The following is an 18,758-nucleotide window of genomic DNA, read 5'->3' as shown; positions in this document are numbered from 1 at the left end:
CCAAATGCAGACACGTTGTTGATAAAGAATCACTGTTCGGGAGGATCAGCCTGGGAGTGAAAGATTTAAAAACCAAATCAAGAGGTAACTGAACATCATGACTTTGGAGACTGTAATGGTTCTAACTGTACTGCGAGGGGAACGAGCTGGGAAAGCCCGCCTCATTGATACTTGGAAATTGTTTTAGAAAAGAGATCCCACATTCAAATATGGTTTAGAGCGGCGATTCTCAGCCTGTGGGTTGCGACCCCTTTGGGGATTAAGCGACCCTTTCACAGGGTCACCTGATTCATAACATTAGCAAAATTAGCAGTTATAAAACTGGCAACAAGACTAATATTATGGTTGGGTGTCACCACAACATGAACTGTATGAAAGGGTCGCGGCATTAGGAAGGTTGATGACCACTGGATTAGAGAGACACGTGTTAGATCCTACATGGGAGAAAGATGGAGCAAAGATAAAAACAAAGCAGACTTGGGTAGATGGGGCCACCATCAGTCCCAGGGTTTATAGAAACTCGGCCCCTTAGCTCGGACACAGAGTCTAAGGGAAACGGCCACAGCTACATGGTGACTGAAGGCTAGAGACGACCATGATGGAGATGTGTCCACCATCACACAGAGAAAACCTACACGATTGGTTCAGTCCGAGCTATCTGACCAAGGCAGCCAGGATATGAATCATGACCAAGTGGACCGTCAGTCCCCGAATTCCATCAAGGCCACACCCAGGCAAGTCCTAAGGGTAAGACTTCTCCGTCCAGATCTGGCTGGTGGAGTGAGTGGCAGCAGTCCACTTTCTAGTCTCTTAATTTGGAGATGCAAATTGGATTTAGAGCTTTCTCTGTACACCTTAGTTTTCTACAGAGGTAGGAATCAGCATGAATTCAATATTAAACATGGTGTCATCAAGCGAAATGACTTTTTTTCTCAAGTTGGAACAGGAATGAATGCATGATGTGGTAAAACATGCACAGAGTACAAATCCTCTTTCCCACCCTCCCCTCCCACCCCTCGAGTTTTCCAAACCAGAGACACTTGCTGTTCATATGTGTCCTTTCTGAAATGCCCTATGCATAACCAAATGTTTGTCTGTTTATATTTGTGTGTTTTTACATGTATCTAATTCCTATATACACGGTGGCCTCCAAAGTTGATGTAAAGGTACTGTCTAGTGAGAAAGGCTAAGAGATGATCTAATTCCTTATTTGGTTGGTTTGCTGAAGCATGGACTGTCAGATGGCCAAGATTAAACCAACTTGAGGTGCCTGACCTACCTTGGTGCACTGTAGAAGGCATTCAAAAGCTTAGAGAAATTGGTATGTTGGAATGTATCTATCAGGATTATTTCCATAGCCCCAAAAGAGGTGCCCTGAGTGTTAGTCCAGGTCCGGACCATGCAGCCACTTAAGATAGCCTGCTGCACTGTGCAGCCCCTTCCCCCGCCTCTCAAGGCCAGAGCTAGACTGTGCAGTGCCTGCCTCCAGCATTCCAAGGAGCTTCTCTCTCCAGGCCGGGTCTGTACAGCACCTTTCCTCAGCGTTCCAGGATGATTTACTCACAGACCACACCCTGACTCAGACCCTGAAACTGCAGCACCATAAGCCTTCCTTCCCTGTATCAGCATATACGTCTTTGGCTCAAGCCCTATATATGTCCCACTGCCTCACTGCCAGGCGTGACTCCCCTGACCTAACTCGTTGGGTCTCGGAACCCACTTAGGGGCTCAGGATGCCCCGATCTCTTTCTCTGCTCTCCCTTCCCTCCCGAGAATTCTTTCCCTGCCTCAATAAAATCTTTCTTGACTTAAAAAAAAAAAGTTGATGTAAGCATATAATTGAAAGATAATGGACAATTTCCATAAATTTTCAGAGACCTTCATATATTTTTCCCACAAAAGGGAGCATACCACAAATGTTTTTTTTTGTTTTTTTGTGCCTTGATGTCAATTTTTTTCTTCAGAATATGTCCTAACATAGCCACCTCATCCTTAACTTAATAACTTTAAATGTTGATGTATAATAATCCATTTCTAGTGCTATTGTGGAGACTCTTTGTCTTACCCAGTTTTTTCCTTTGTGCTTATAGGGTGTGAAGATGGGCCCCCTTTTCCTCTGGTTTCAAAAATTGTCTGATTCCTCCCAAATCTGCCCCTTCCATCAATCCAGGCCCAGCTTTGCTGTCTTTCGGCTTCTCTAGCTCTCTTCCAGCCCTTCTCTGCGCAGAAGCAACTTTTGAAGGCACCAGTCAGCAGTCCATTTTCCTGCTCAGACTCTTCCAGTGCCCAACACATACAGAGTGGAAATCCTGTGTACCAGCCCCAAAGTCCTCTGTGACTAGTTGGCTCTTCTGTACCACAGCTCCATCCCTACCCTGCTCTGGCCTCACTGGCCTTGTTGCGATTTCTAGACTCACTGGGCTTTCTCCCTTTATATTTGCACCTCCTCACATGTAATAACTTCTTAGGGAGACTTTCTCTCGCTTGCCAGTCTAATGCTACTCTTTCAAATGTTCTTATTTTAATTACCGTATAACAACATCTGCTATTCTATCAAAGAAAGATAAGAGTTAGTTTATCATTATCTTTTTTTTATTTGTCTTGTTTCTCCCTCAGTAAAATCTAAGGTACATTTTTGTATATTCAGCACTAGATTTCCAGTGTCTAGGGAGCCCCTGTGGCGCTGTCAGATAAACATTGGACTGCTTATCTGTAAGGTTGGCAGTTCAAACCCACCACTTGTCAGGAGAAAGATGAAGCCATTTGCAACTGAAAAGATTACAAAGTCTGAGAAAACCTATAAAGGATTACTTTGAATCAGGATTAGCTTTTTGCTGTGGGTTTTTGTTTGTTTGTTTTGTACTTACCAGGTAGTTGGGACTTAATAACTGTTGACTGATTGATTGACTGACTGCATAAATGAATACGTGAATGACTTTAAGAGAAGATTTGTTCATATTATACTACTAGAAGAAAAAAAGTAACATGAGTAGTAGTAGCAGATTGCTGACAGAACAAATAAACCTCTCTTGGAAGAATTACAGCCAGAATGCTCCTTAGAACCAAGCACAGAGTGATTTTGTCTCACATACTTTGGACATGTTATCAGGAGAGGCCCTTGCCTGGAAAAGGATATCATACTTGGTAAAGTGGAGAGGGAGCGAAGGATAGGCAGACTCATGATGGATGCACTGGCACAGCGGCTCCCATAGAAGCATCCTTGTGAGCCTGGCCCAGGAGCAGGCAGTGTTTCGTTTCCTTCTGCTGTACACAGGATCTCTGTGAGTCAGAGGCTACTCGGCACCTAACAACCACAGCGGTTCTGGAAAAGAGGAGCCCTGTAGCACGGTGATTAGGTGCTCACCTGCTGACCCAAAGGCTGGTGATTGAAACCCACTAGCCAGTCGTTCTGCAGGAAATGTGCCAATCTACTTCCGTGAAGACGGAGAACCTTAGGACAGGTGGGCTAGGAGCCCAAGTCAACCTGCAGGCAGTGGATTTGCTCCTTGTGAAAGCGAGCAGACTCATGGCCATCAAGTCAGTGGTGACTCACAGTTACCCTAGAGGACAAGTACAGCTGTCCCCAGGCGCTTCCTGGATGGTAACACTTTACGGGAATAGAACTACACCTCTCTCTCCATGGCTTCAAACGTCAGACCTTGCGATTACCAACAGCCCATCTCATAAGCGCTGTGATGTACTTTGTTTGAGATACTAGTATAGGTAAAAAGGATTCCTGGTGGTGCTGGGGCTTAGGTGTTGGACAGCTCTAGCAGCAAGGTTGATGGTTCCACCCACCAGTCCTTTCTCAGGAGAAATGCTGGGCTACCTGCTTCCATGAAGGTTTGCAGTCTCAGAAATCCAGCGTAGGGGTTGCCATGAATATGAATAATTAAAAAAAAACAACTTGAGGGCAGTGGGTTTGGTTTTTGCTTGTTTTGCTGTAAGGCAGGGGGAGCATGGTTCGTGTAATGGTTAAGCGCTTCCCTGTCAACTAAGAGTGGCACGTCTAACCCCCAGCGGCTCTGTAGCGGGAAGCCCTGCTGAGCTGCTCCCCATAAAAGCGAAACCTCTGAGGCAGGTCCACTCCGCCACAGAAGGTCACTGGGAGTCGCAGTCATCTCGACAGCCCCACACAGCAATAATGTAGAAGGGAACGTACACTCTGACCCTCGTTCAGTCGTTACAGAACCCTCTCCCCCTGCCGGAGCAACGTGTGTGACAGTATTGACCACGCTCACCGTGCGGTGGAGAACTACGGTACAGGGGAATGAAGTAAAGGAAGTCCCAGCGGCGGTTACAGCACACACTTGAGCGAGATTCAACAGTGTCCTAAAGAAAGACTTGAATTGATGGAGAGACCGTGATCCAAAGTCTCTTGGCTATGAACCTGGGGTTTTATATATCTTTCCCTATGAAAACATGTTTTTAATTAAACTAAATAACAAGACTCCGAGCTGATAGAGCAGAAAGAAGATAAGACATGAGAGCAGAATATGGATATCATGATTTATTTTTAATTTCTTAAATTCTTTGGGCACTATTTGTTTTTGCAAACTATGTTTTTTAAATTGTAAATTTTATCTCAGGCATCTTCATATTAAGTTACAGTGATTGCTTTTGCATGTGTGCATGTGTATACACATGTACACACAGCTTTGTCTTAGGACTTGCGCAGGTCAAAGTACAGACCGGCGTGAGGGATCTATGTTCAGCTGTATGACCTTTGGCAGGTTATTAAGTTGTATGAGTGTTCATTGTATCAGTTCTAAAGTGAGGATAATAGACTTCGTCCCTGTAGTTGCCGTGACGATTAAAATGTCATTAAATGAAAATAAAACTTTAACAATGCTTTGCATAATGCAGCCTCGTTAATCGTCAGGCTATTGTCCTATATGGAATATGCCCTGGCTCCACTGATAAATAACTGGAGCACCAGTGCAAGGTCGAAGAAATCTCATCAGATGAAGCATCAAATATTCAGAAATTGAAATCTCTAAATCATAAGCCAAGAAGTTTTGCTTTAGCCACGAGTGGTTCTCCTCCCTACTTTGCCGTTTCCTAAGCACGTTGATCCAGTCAGAGGTCCCAGACTAATGGTCCATTGGGCACGAGGTATGTTTTGTCTGGACTGTGGTTGGTTTTGTCATTTGCTGTTCTTTTCTTGCCAGCCCTGGGCATCTGCCAGTCTTGTTCTTCTAGCTACCTCTGGAAAACAATGAGAGCTGGCACGAATGAATCTGCATCCTCCCCCTGGGAAAAATCAGGCCGCTCATGGCTCAGTCCTTGTCCATGGGGGTTTCTTCAACTGCTAGGGTCTCTCTCTGGCCAACAGCTCTCTTGCTACTCTCGCTGTTTACGTTTATAACTTGGAGCCTGTTTGTTGTTGTTGTGCTTGATATTCCCAGTGATTTATTAAATGTTTGCAGTTTTGACAATGAGAAAATTGTTTTCTATTTTCAATGTTTGCTCAGCAAGGAGCTGACTAAGTATTTTCTATTTTAAAGACAGTTTACATTTGGGATGATGTTACTTGTACTTGTGCATTTCAGAAACATTGCCTATGACCTAGCAGTTAATCAAACAGAAAACAGTTTGAAGGTGAAGCTAGATGGTAGCTTTGTGTTCTGAATAAATACTTAGGACACCTTTTTACTTTTTATAATAATCAAGGATGATCATCTTTTTAAAATACTTATTGTGAATTAGGTGACAGTTTGTAGACCAGATCACCAATTTTACATTCAATAATTCATATACATTCCAACACATCGATTGCATTCTGCTTACTATGACAGCGCATATTCCACTTCCTCCCTGTGTTTCCCATGTCTGCACTTCCTCCCTTCTGAACCGCCTGTCCTTGGGCAAATGCTGCTCTTTGATCTTAAATGGTTGGATACTCTTTTTTTTTTAAAAACGTTTTATTAGGGGCTCATACAACTCTTATCACAATCCATACATATACATACATCAATTGTATAAAGCACATCTGTACATTCTTTGCCCTAATCATTTTCTTTTTTTTTTAATTTTAACAATTTATTGGGGCTCATACAATTCTTTTCACAGTTCATGCATATACATACATCAATTGTATAAAGCACATCTGTACAGTTTTGCCCTAATCATTTTTTTCTCTTCTTTTACATTTTATTAGGGACTCAGACAACTCTTACCACAATCCACACATATACATACTTCAATTGTATAAAGCACATCCATACATTCCCTGCCCCAATCATTCTCAAGGCATTTGCTCTCCACTTAAGCCCCTTGCATCAGGTCCTCTTTTTTTTTCCCCTCCCTCCCCATTCCCCCCTCCCTCATGTGCCCTTGGTAATTTATACATCGTTATTTTGTCATATCTTGCCCTATCCGGAGTCTCCCTTCCCCCCTTCTCTGCTGTCCCTCTCCCAGGGAAGAGGTCACATGTGGATCCTTGTAATCAGTTCCCCCTTTCCAACCCACTCACCCTCCACTCTCCCAGCATCAATAAGCCCACATGGAAGAAGCACACCGGCCAGTGCGATCACGAGGTGCCCAAGGGACCAGGTATAAGGCATCATGCAAAAAAAAAAAAGATATAAGTGTGTGTATGTATGTGTATATATGTGTATATGTATATATGTATGTGTATATATGTATATATTATATTAAATGAAGGGGGAAGTGCAGAGTGGAGACCCAAGGCCCAAGTGTCGGCCAATGGAGATCCCCTCATAGAGGGGTTTAGGAGAGGAGATGGGTTAATTAGGGTGTGAGGTAGTATCGATGAAGAACACAGCTTTCCCCCAGATCCTGGATGCTTCCTCCCCCCAACTACCATGATCCGAATTCTACCTTGCAGGGCTGGATAGGACAGAGGCTGTACACTGGTGCATATGAGGGCTGGAGGCACAGGGAATCCAGGGTGGATGATACCTTCAGGTTGGATACTCTTAACAGGGTTGTGAGTTCAGTTCTAGGCTTAAGGACCGTAGTCTTGGGGGCCCCATCAATCTGTATTCAACTCTAAGTTTGGTCTCTCATCACTCACGACTTCTTATTAACCAACACACCTCAAAAACTAACCAGCAATCAAAGCATATGGGATGTGCGGCTTAAGTCGTGGAGAGGGATATTGCATTGCAGCAAGTACTGGGGCACAGCACGGACTCTAGTTATTTCATTCACGGCCAGCTTTGGTTCAGGGTGCCTCTGGGGCTGCGTAGCCCTTCCTCTCAAAGCTCTGCTTATTGAGCACTTCTGTTTGGATTGCACCCACATTTTCTGACATGAGGGCATCTCCCAAATGGTGGTTTGCGTTATTTCTGTTTACAAAAAAATGTGTGAACAAGAGGAGATCAAGCAAGCCCAAACCCCTCTAGCTCCAGGAGAACTGCTTTCTCCCTCCTGGGCACCTGCTCCCTTCTTAACCTGGTATATATGGTTTTAAAAATACATACTCATTTATAAGAACCATGCTTGGGATTTGAAGGCAGCGAGATGATGCTATGAAAGAGCCACCCTGACAGAACACTTAGTGTGGAGCAGAGAGAGGCCAGGCCAAGGAAAGACATGTTGAGAGTGTGCCCTGTGGCTTCTAAGGTCTTTTTTCAAGTGGAAACACAGAATGGTAGATCTGGAGGGGTGGCCCCCAAAGAACCTTCTCATCTTATCTATGAAGAGGCAGGAAAATGATCTGTCTGAAATTGACAATTAAGTGACAAAACTAGATATAACCCCTCACTAACTATTCTATCCCGAGATTGAATCTCTTCTCCAAAGGAAATGCTCATGTGTGTATTCCTTCAGATGCCACAAATGAAAGCACCTAACACGTTGTAACTAGGAAGTAAGAACTCGATTCCGGAGGTTAAGTTGAGTCATGCCAAGCAGCCTGTTTTGTCTCTATTACATAAGAGGCCCCCAAAGGAAAAGGGGTCCATCTGCCCCTAGCACAATGCCATATGAGTATAAAATGTTAGACTGTGCTCCAAGTATTTACTACATGAGTAGAATTGTACATGTGAATTATAGCTCAGATTCCCGTTCAGGAAGATTGGGTAGCTGTTCTGGAATTTTCTATGGGCCATTACAGATTTGTTGATGCACATCTGCTCAGGGAGTTACTGGCCGGATCTGTACCTGCACTGCAACACATGGTTCATTTAATTGTCTAGGACATAGATTTTTGGGGGGGGGGGCTACTGGATCCAAAACCCCCCAACATATCTGACTATAGATGTGGGAGAGGGGAGAACCTAACTCAAAATAAGTCATTTTATACTGAGCATGCTTGTCATCCTAAACGAGTGGGCTGAAGTGAGCCCATGAGGGTTTTGTGTGCCCTGTAGCCATCCAGTGGTCTTCAAACCTGGGTGCCTGGATGCTTTCCCGAGCATCCAGAAGCACAAGCGGCAACAGGGAATCAACTACAGAAACTCATTTCAGCATCTGCTTCTCCCTAAAATGTAAATACCCTTGTAGTCGCATTTCTCCCTTTTTGCCTCCAATTGACAGTTGTTTTCTGCCACTTGACAAAAGAACTTAGCCTGGTCCAGATATAACCCAGCCTGCACGGATATCGAAAATTCCATGGTGTCAGGGAAGGAGAAGAAGAGTCCATTCAGGAAGGAGAAGTCCTGTTTCATGAGGGTTAGCTTTCTACTCACAAAGATTTAGTCTCAGAAACTTGCAGGGACAGTTCTGCTCTGTACTACTGGGTCTCTATGAGTCAGGATCTGCCCGATGACAGTGTGTGAGTGAGTTAATGTTTTTAAAGATTTGGGACCTAAAGAAGGAAATAGAAGTTGAAGACCACTACTTTATGATACTTTTAGTTTTTCTAACCAATTTGATGTTTATCTGGTAGTCAATTTTGTCAATAATTTCAAACTGTTTCTTTTTCAGAAACAGTGTTTCTCAGATAATGTGGTCAGAGTGGTGAATGTTTCTTTGCCACTCTTAAAAATCTGCTTGGTCTGAGGCTTTGCATGAACTAGTACTGCATCTGAAAGAGATGACTGTATGTTGTTTGTATCCTGCTTCTCGGGGACGGTGTCCTGTGGTGCCACTGTCCAGCTGGCTAAGAGAATGTGGCATTCCGCATTAGCTGTTACTCACCATTCTTCTCTGAATTTGTCAAGGAACATGAGGTGGAGCGGGAACGCTTTTGAGTTTAGAAGTGATTGACCTAAAATAAACAATTTCCATAGGCTGAGCACAATGCGCTTCTGCAGAGAGAGGCCCAGGGCTACACAGTAGAGGGGCATTGGGGCATTCCGGAGACCACCGTGTGGAGTGCCAATGGCTGTGCTAGGTGGGACGCGATCAAAAGTGAGGAACAAAGATTTAAGTAAATGGAGGGAGGCCAAGATACCGTGATTTCTGTGACTTAGACGATTTGTTTTGCTTTCTCATTCTTGAAAATCATAAGTTTCAGATTTGAAGAATCATTCTGTCCTGTTTAGTCTCAGGCAATTAATTGTTGCATAACTCCTGGGTTAATTTGCAGGATCTTTAATTGGAGACAACTGGCATAGTAGTTGCTATTATTTTTTTTAACTCAGGAGTCCAGGTAGGAGTCACCTGTGGAACATTTGGAAATGATCCATGCTTAAATTCCTTACCCTGGCCTGGACTCTACCTCAAACTCAATTAGCAGAGCTAAAGAACAGAAATACTCCCTTGAGCATTAAGCCGAAATGCCCTGTGGGACAAGAAGCAGATGGTAGCTATCCCAAGCTTAGGGAATTGGTGGCCATTGGACTTTGGGTGAGTTTGGACCTATTGCCTTGAAGCCAAATGAATGACAGCCGTTAAGACCAATGTGTACCTGCTGTTGTCTTGGTCTCTCTGCCTTTATGTGGCATGTGCTAGTTTTCCAGGCAGGGTTCTGCCTTGGTGAATGACCGTTGCTGACGGTATTTCTATATCTCCAAGCCTCGTGTGTGCAACTAGTGTTCAGTCATCCACGCTTTGAAGATATACAAATTAACGATTTATGTATTGGAGTCTTGTAAATCCTTCACATGTGTAAAGTCCTTTGTTCATTTTACTATCGACTGCAACAATGTTACTGGCAGTAAAATTACCTTAAGCCCCATGGGACTGATGTATGATGTAGTAAAATAAGATGACGACGTGTCGAAAGTGAACTAGGGAGCTATCCGACCACATTTACTCGAGTGAATTTTCAGCTCTCACTTGATCAGAGCCTTAATCTAAGGGCACATAGTGCTCATGACATGGTCCTTCCGGATACTTGCTCTCCTGACAAGATCCCTGAAAACCTGGGTGCTTATCAAAGTGTGGAGAAGAAATAAGATGGTGCCTGGCTATCGGGAAAAATAGCACCTGGCGCCTTGTCTTAAAGGCTTGTCTCAAAACAAGCAGCCATCTAAGTAAGAGATCTGCTAAGAAGCACACCAGCATGTGTTGATCCCAAAATACCCAAATCTCCCAGAGGGAATGATACCAGTGCTTTAATCGAAACGCCCAATTTTGCAGAAAGCTCTGGGTGATAGTGGTAGTCCAAAATCCATTTGCAAAGGCCCTGCCTGGAGTGCGTCCCTGGTGAATCCCCAGTGGTCATAGACTGGAAGCATGAATAACTCGACGGTGTGCAGTGAATTTTAGCTGCCGTTCTTAGACAGAAATGTAACACCTTGTCAGCTGAGCACACTCTAACCCAGTGGTTCTCAACCTTCCTAATGCCGCAGCCCTTTCATAGAGTTCCTCATGTGGTGACCCCCAACCATAACATTATTTTCGTTGTTACCTGTAATTTTGCTACTGTTATGAATTAGGTGATAACCTTTTGGGGTCGAACAACCCCCAAGTTGAGAACCGCTGCTCTAAACCCAATGTGAATTTACTCCAAATTTGTAAAACTCTCTACTTTCTCTTCGATTGGGGTCTTTCTCTTTTTATGTGATCACTGTTGCTGAGTCCCTGTTTGTTGTTTGCCCGTGTTTTGTATGTTCATCTGCATAGGGAAACCAGGAGGGGGCCTTTTTGAAGACAGGAGCTGGAAGTCTGATGCCTAGGCGCACAGAGGGGAGGGTCAGGGAAGGGGTAATACCTCAACATCCATGGGTACGAGAGGGAGGGACAGGTTCCAAAGCTGACTGTAGCAGTGATTGTGTGTATCACCTTCCTTGATATGACTGAACTAGTGAATTGTACATGTTAATGATAGCTCAATCATAAACACACATTTATTAATTTTCTTATAAAAGGTTTTTGCCCAGAGTTCTGATTCTGGAGGTCTGGAGAAAACCCTTAGACAACCAGATGCTATCCTTTCTGATCGCTGGGCACCATCTAGTTTTTCCCCACACATTGCTGGTTTTTTAGGATGTGCAGTAGTCTGCCATTGTGTGTGTGTACAAGACTTTCTTTATCCATTCCTCTGTGCTGGGCAATTATGTTGGTGCCAGCTTCTTGCTGTTGTGAACTGTGCACAAAATCCATCTTTAACCGCACTAAATAGTTACGATTTTGTGATAAGAATGTAAGTGACTATCAGATTTATTCACAAGCATGGCATATAATAAAGCATTAAAAATTTGGGAAAAATTTCTCTGTAATCTTTCCTTTGAAACAGATGGGGCTATAATCCACCTTTTAGGGTTTACATGCTAGAGTAAAAGACCTGTTATTATCACATAGACGAGGAGAGGCCTTGCTCTTTGTGGCAAGTCTGGTCAATTTAACGAGTGACATGAAAGATTTGGGCTGAGAGGTGATAGTGGACTCCTAAGCAGCAAGAATGTTCTGGTTGAGAATCTGATATCTCTTTAAGCAAAGTACATTCAACGTCAAAAATTGTTTTAGGACAGAATTGAGTGCTAGTCAAATTTATAGATTAAAAATAAACAGGTTCATAACAGTTTTTATTCAGTATCATTAAGTACAATATGTGTCTTTTAGTATATAAAACATATCTTTCCCTCCTTTTTCACATAAAATATTAAGCATTTCCAAACTAACTGTTACATCTTAAACATAATGAGTATAGTACTTAATACAATATATTAATAATAAAAGTAACTACCTATCATACTGTGGACAGAGAATCTGTGTTGTGTATACAGTGCGGTAAAAAAGACTAAACAGTTCTTAAGATAGTTTAGGTGTTTTAAAAAACAGAAAATCACGACTAATGGTTAATGCTTTCGTTACATTGATGATGTCTGCACATGTGCTGTAATGCGGTAATGCTGTGCTAGTGCTTATAACGGAACGATGCAGGAGACGACGCTGGAGAAGTAGTTACTGTCAATGATGGTGGGCCTGGTACCGGAGGATAAAGGTTTGGTTCTGGTTCAGGGAAGAAGGAATTTTACTAGTGGAATCAACTTAATGGGGCATCGAGGGAGATTTGTACAGCATTAATTGTTTTTTCCATCGGAAACGGTTTCGGAGCAGCAGGTGCTCTCAGTAACCGTCTGGTAAGCTTTGCTGACCCCAAAGTCTATGGCAGAGTCTTGTCTGTGGAACGTTGCTGCCCGTGCGTCAGTGTGATGAGAGGCTTCAGCTCGCCCCTCGCGCCCTTCTCCAGCTCCTGAGATTTTAATTCCAGGGCTGGTTCCTCAAATGCTGTCAAATAACCCTCTAGTTCCACACGGTCTTTGTTGGCTTGCTCCTCCTCACGGGGTTCTCATGTTTTCACTGGTATGAACAGCTGCTTACTGCCTATGTTAGCCACAGCTTGCCCTTCGAGGGGCTAATGGAACACTTTCGCCAACTCAAGTTACACACTTACCACAGCATTAACAACCATGTGATTCAACTTTAAACTGTGGATATAGTTCTTATTCCTCATCACAAAGTAGTACATGCATTTTCTTTTATAAACTCTTGCATTTAACTCATAGTTTTTATTCAAAAGACTTTATGTGTTCTTCGTAAGTACAGGTTCGCTCCACATGTGATCTTAACCCAGGGCCTTACTGTATTTTAGTGATTTTAGACCAATTGTCGGTCCTTTATTATCAAGGGTGAAAGAGGGGGCTTTGGACGCCCCTCAAGAGTGACAGTCTCGGACACCCACAGGGGCAGCTCTGCCCTGTCCTGTAGGGCCACTAGGAGTTGTGACAACCTTTATTGTTAAATTACATCAGGTCGCATTGAAGTTGGTTATGTGGAAAGGGGCTTCAAAAAGCTCATGGGGGAAAAATCCATTAGCTTTTTATTCCTTTTATTTTGGGTGTAGGCGATATTATTGTGAATTCAGATAATCAATTTTGCCCTCAATATATTAAGCTACTTATCAACCACTCATTAGCTTATTTGACCCCCACTCTGGTTTCTCCCTACTGTTTCATCTTCCCTCCCTACCCTTGGTAACCTCTGTAGCCTGTTTCTTTTGGTATGAGGGCCTTTGTCTTGGGGTTTTTTTGTTTTGTTTTGTTTATAACAGCGGTCTTATACAATATCTGCCCTTTTGTGATGGACTAATTTTACTCAGCAGAAGAAAAATTCCTTTCTCTTTTAATGACATTTTCTCTTTAATTTTTTGAAGCCTCAAAAAAATAAAAAACCTTGTTAATCTCTTTTCAGTTGAAGCTTCTGGGTCCATTATGAACTTATAGGTTCAGGTGGCTCATGTAAGTAATAGACTCCATTTAAAAATATTTATCCAGCAAGAACTTTTGAAACTTGAGTTAAGATTTACTATCTTATCATTATGGGAAATGTTGAGCTTCATCATAATTTGAGTACCTAAAATAGTGAGTCATAACCCCTCAATCACTTCCCAGACTTGAGCCAATTTACAGGCCCGCAACCCTTTGAATGAAGGTGAGGCAGTGTCCCTGTGAGCCTAAACCCCACTACACCACCAAAATTCATACTGTCACTCTTTCTCCCAGTTTCCCCCAAAGTATCTACAACTGTTTGCAAGAGTGATTGTTTGTTCGGGAAAAGAAAATTACCAGACTTTTTGGGGATTACTGGACACTGGCCCAGAATTGCCACTAATTCTAGAAGCCCCAGCATGTCTTGAGGCCACCATCGGAATGGAGGCATAGAGAAGTCATGATATCAATGGAGTCCTAGCTCAGGTTGTTTCACGGTGTGTCCACTGGTTCCCCAAACCCATCTTCTAGTAATTCCCCCACTCCGGATGTGTCATTGGACTAGACATACTCAGCAGCAACTGGCAGAACCGCTGGCAGGTGAAAATAGTGGCTGTTTGGTAAGAAAAGCCAAGAACCCCCTCTGCTTCAGAAGATACTAAACCGGAAGCAGTACTGCCTTCCTGGAGGATTGCAGAGATCAGTGCAACCATTGAAGAACTTGAAGGCTGCAGGCCTCTGACAAGAGGGGTGCGTGCAGTGGCGGCCACAAGGAGCCCGGCCATACGAGCAGCAGTGAGGTTGGTGCAGACCAGCAGCGTTCCCTTCCGTCGCACATGGGCTGCTGCGAGTCAGGGTGGCTGGTTTGCGCCCAGCAGCAGCAGCAGCAGCTCCGGTCAGCGCGCTTGTTTGCTCTGTGGGGAGAGTGGCTCTCGGAGAACGACGGCGGACTACCGCAGCTTAACCAGGGGGCAACTCCCCAGTTGCAGCTTCTGTTCCAGAGGAGGCTTCATCAGCATCAGCCAAAACCCAGAGCCTACATGTCTTCAGTACATCTGAGATTTTAAAAACCGGTGACCTAATTCAGAGCTTGGACTTTGTGCCTCAATTTACTTTTTTTTTTAATTTTACATTCCATCAGTTTTGTTATTTGAGAAAGCATGCCAACTTTCCCGCTAATGGCAAAATGTACCGTAATCGGTATTACCTACCATAGGGAAACTCTTAAAACGACTTGGTGAACTTCCACTCAGCTAGTCAGTAGATCGGCTAAAGACATGGAGTCTTATAAAACACAAAATCTGTGACTTAAACATAATACACTGAATTTTGAAGTATTTGGTCACCAAGGAAACTCACTCTCGATGTGCATTAGGCTTCTGTGTTCTCACGGTGTTCTCCCAGTTTTCCTGTTTGCACACACCTTACAGCCCCCTCCGTGGAAAGCCAGCAGTACTCGGTAGAAGACACAGATGGTTTCCACCCTTGTCTTCAGTGATGCTGTCTGGAGCGGCCATATCTTCATTTGTCATATCAGAAGCTCGACTAGCAGCTGGACTGGCCGTCCCCCATCTCCCTGCCTTAAAGGGACTGTGAGCCCTAAAGGTCCTGATAGAAGGCAAGGACGTTTTCAAAGACAAATACTGCAACATCGTGATCACATTGTTGCACACCGATTCTGTTCTTTTGTGGTTTTGTATCTTGGAAATGCACTCGTGTTTTCTTGATAACATTGTATGTAAAATTAAAGTACATAAGAAGTAGCATTTCCCCAGGTACTTGTTAGTGAGGAGCGAGTTGGTTACAGGGAATTTGTATGTCAGGTTGCCAGGCCTGGGAGGGATCAGGAAAGAGTCCAGTGCTGAAGACGTGGGCTCTATCTTCTGACATCACTGCCACATAACCGCCAAGAAGAATTATGACACTATCACGAGAAAAGTGTACGTTAGTCCATCGGCATGTTGGATGCTGTCCAGTCCGATCATAGCAACCCCAGGTGCACAGAATGGAGCACGGCTCCCCTGGGCCTGCCCCATCCCTAGTGTTGTTATGACTTTGACCCGCCCTTGGTTACAGCGTCTCTTCGCTCCTGATAACTGCCCAAAGCAAGAATCCCTAAAAGTATTTGAAGATGGTTTTCCCTATCTGGCTCCTGTATTAAGCCTTTAGGGTTGCCGTACAAGTTATCCCAAACTTGGTTAAGCAAGAGAAATGTACTCTCTTGTGCTCGGGACTGGCAGTTCAAACCCAGGGTGTGATCTGGTCAGTGCTCTTCCCCGTGGCTCTGGGAAGGAATATGCCCCCTGCTGGCAGGGGTCCTTAGCATTCCTGGGTTTGCCGACACCTCCCTTCACCCTCTGCTTCTGTGGTCACATGGTGTGCTCCCTGTGTTTCTGCGTGTCTTCTCATCAGAACACGGGTCCTATTGGACGAGCACCTACCCTAATGACAAATTTTGAATTTGATTATATCTGCAATGACCCTATTTTCTAATAAAGTCACAGGAACAGGCACCAAATATTTGGAAACAGATCTTCTGAGGGAACTCAATTCAATCCATAAAATCTCCCTTCTATCCATATATCTTACTCTTTAGGTTACCATGAAAACCATTCTATCGACCACATTAATTAACAAAAAATAGAAGGAGATTTGAACTCTCCAATACCCACACTACTGAAACTCTAGGATCCTCTTTGAAATAAGTAGAATGCCTGCTCCGAGTTTAATCATGCCTTGCCTGTTACTGCTACTCCGCGCCTTGTGGTGTTTTCATGACAGGCGGTTTGGGTTTGTGTAAAGTTATATTAGTTTCATAAAACGTACCTGATGCTCCCTTCACCTCACCTGATGCTTTGTCGCTACAGAGTCCCAGGATGCCCACCAAGGGGCTTCATGCTTAGACAGCCAGCCTATGAAGGAGCTGCCTGTTGCTGAATCCCTTAAGCCATTTGGTTGTCATTTGCTGAATCCAAAATGTGGAACAGAATGGAAGGATTAATTCCATCTTATTTTCTTTCATTGCAGGCTCTGTACAACTCGATCAAGAATGAGAAGCTCGAATGGGCAGTGTAAGTGTGCTGGATGCCAGCCTTCTCATAAATGGACTGCTTGCTCTTTTCTTAGTCTTTATGTCTTGGAGGTGACCCTTGAAAACGGATGAAACATGCTTGGCCAGTCCTCCTTTTACACCAAGTCTCTTACGTGTTTTGTGTAGAGCGTAAAGTATACTTTACCCTGAGTTAGGTATCCTATGTCTTTTTCATCATGTTCCTCTTCTGATTTTAACCTGGTTTGTCATACTATGAACAGTTACCTAGGTTTTTTGTTTTGTTTCATTTTTTTAAGTTTGCAATTTTATTTATTTTTTAAAATCATTTTATTGGGGTTCATACAACTCTTTATCACAATCCATACATACATCAATCGTGTAAAGCATACTTATACATTCGTTGCCCTCATCATTCTCATCGCTTTCTGCTTGGGTTCCTGGAACCGGCTCCTCATTTTCCTTCCCCTTCCCTCCCCACTCCCCCCCTCCCTCATGAACCCTTAATAATTTATAAATTATTATTTTATCTTATCTTACACTGCCCAGCATCTCCCTTCACCCATTTTTCTCTTGTCCATCCCCCAGAGAGGAGGTTATATGTAGATCCTTGTGATCAGTTCCCCCTTTCTACCCACACTTCCCTCCCGGTATCGCCACTCTCACCGCTGGTCCTGAGGGGTTCATCTGTCCTAGATTCCCTGTGTTTCCAGATCCCATCTGTACTGCTGTGCATCCTCTGGTCTAACCAGGTTTGCAAGGTAGAATTGGGATCATGATAGTTGGGGGCAGGAAGCGTTTAAGAACTAGAGGAAGATTGTGAGTTTCATTGTTGCTACACTGAACACTGAGTGACTCATCTCCTCCCCACTACCCCTCTGCAAGGGATGTCCAGTTGTCCACAGATGGGCATTTTTAACCAATTATGGTTTGGGAGAAAGTTTACAGAACAAACTATCATAGAAACTCATGTTTTTCAGCATATTTTGATGCCTAGGCTGATACTTGGGTCGGCTTGTACTCGAGTATATACAGAGGTGTCTGTTCAGCAATTGTGACGGTAGTTTCAGTGTTCTCAGTATACCGGCACTCTTCCTGCTTCCTCTCTGGATTTCCTGTCACCGTTTGTCCTGCTTTGCCGTCTTCCCGGTTTGTTCAGTGGTGCCGTTATCTTGTTTCCTGTGCCTTAAAACGATCCTAAAAGAAATTTTGCAGATAAATTCACGCAATATTCTAAAATCCGATGCAAATGATTCTGCCACCATCGATTTCGTTTCCTTCTCGTTCTCGTCGGCAGACATGCAGCTCAGCGCCCTGTTGCACTAGCTCTACAAAGATACTGGCCAATATTGTGCAAGGGAAAAAGCTTTGGGAAGTTAATAATTTTGCCATAGGTGAGAAATGAACTTGTACGACACCAAAGACTCTCTGGTCCACTTCAGTTTTACTTTTCCTCCTGTTTCCGTCTCTCAGACCAATATAATCTTTACAGTGATCTACTGAGGGTAAGGAATTTGGGTTTCTCTCTCTTTTTAATGTACCTATTTTACTTTATTTTATTTTTTAAAAAATTTTCCCGTTCAACCCTCCATTTTTTGTCCTGCTCCCTTTTCCCACCCCATTCCTGGCCTTCTCTTAGTCATCAAAGTCATATTTCTTAGTGTAAAAACCAAATTTCTTCTTCTTTGTTTTTGCTTATACAAATGGCAATATTAACTATTTCTTTGTAAGATAAGTTGACTTAAATTAATTATTGACTTTAATGGTTGATTTTAACTGGTTGTCCCAGGAACTTAGATGAGCAATGCAAAGGCATAATTCCAATCTCAAAGGAAGCGGTGCACTTTGAAATGTTCTGTGAAACCATTGGGTAGTAAAATGTATTTTCAGGCCCAATAATAGGTCCTGGCTTATAAGACAAATCTTGCTTTCTCTTTGGTATTATGTAGCTTTTGATGTCTTGGGCTCACAAGCCGTACGGCTGATTGTGTTTATAACCAACAAGTACTTGGAACATGTGTCCCCCACCAAAAAGCATCATCATGGATGCTGTCTGTAGGTGGGCGGTGTGAGCTACACAAGAAGCAGATTCTTGTGACGTCACTGGAGCATTATGCTCAGGAAACCCAATTCTAGAGTCC

At 43.5% G+C, this 18,758-nt stretch overlaps 1 protein-coding gene across 5 annotated transcripts in view; it reads left to right on the top strand.

Moving 5' to 3' along the window:
- PSD3 (pleckstrin and Sec7 domain containing 3) overlaps positions 1 to 18,758 on the top strand; it is a 527,311-nt gene that overhangs the window by 406,671 nt on the left and 101,882 nt on the right. For all 5 annotated transcript variants that reach the window (XM_075556571.1, XM_075556567.1, XM_075556568.1 and 2 more), the window contains one exon: positions 16,596 to 16,639. In XM_075556571.1, coding sequence (XP_075412686.1) covers positions 16,596 to 16,639 — 44 coding nt within the window. The remainder of the gene's footprint in view (positions 1 to 16,595; positions 16,640 to 18,758) is intronic.

The sequence above is a fragment of the Tenrec ecaudatus genome, chromosome 8 (genome assembly GCF_050624435.1).
Source record: "Tenrec ecaudatus isolate mTenEca1 chromosome 8, mTenEca1.hap1, whole genome shotgun sequence".
In the NCBI taxonomy this organism is placed as follows: domain Eukaryota; kingdom Metazoa; phylum Chordata; class Mammalia; order Afrosoricida; family Tenrecidae; genus Tenrec; species Tenrec ecaudatus.
This window is presented reverse-complemented; position numbering and strand designations above follow the sequence as displayed.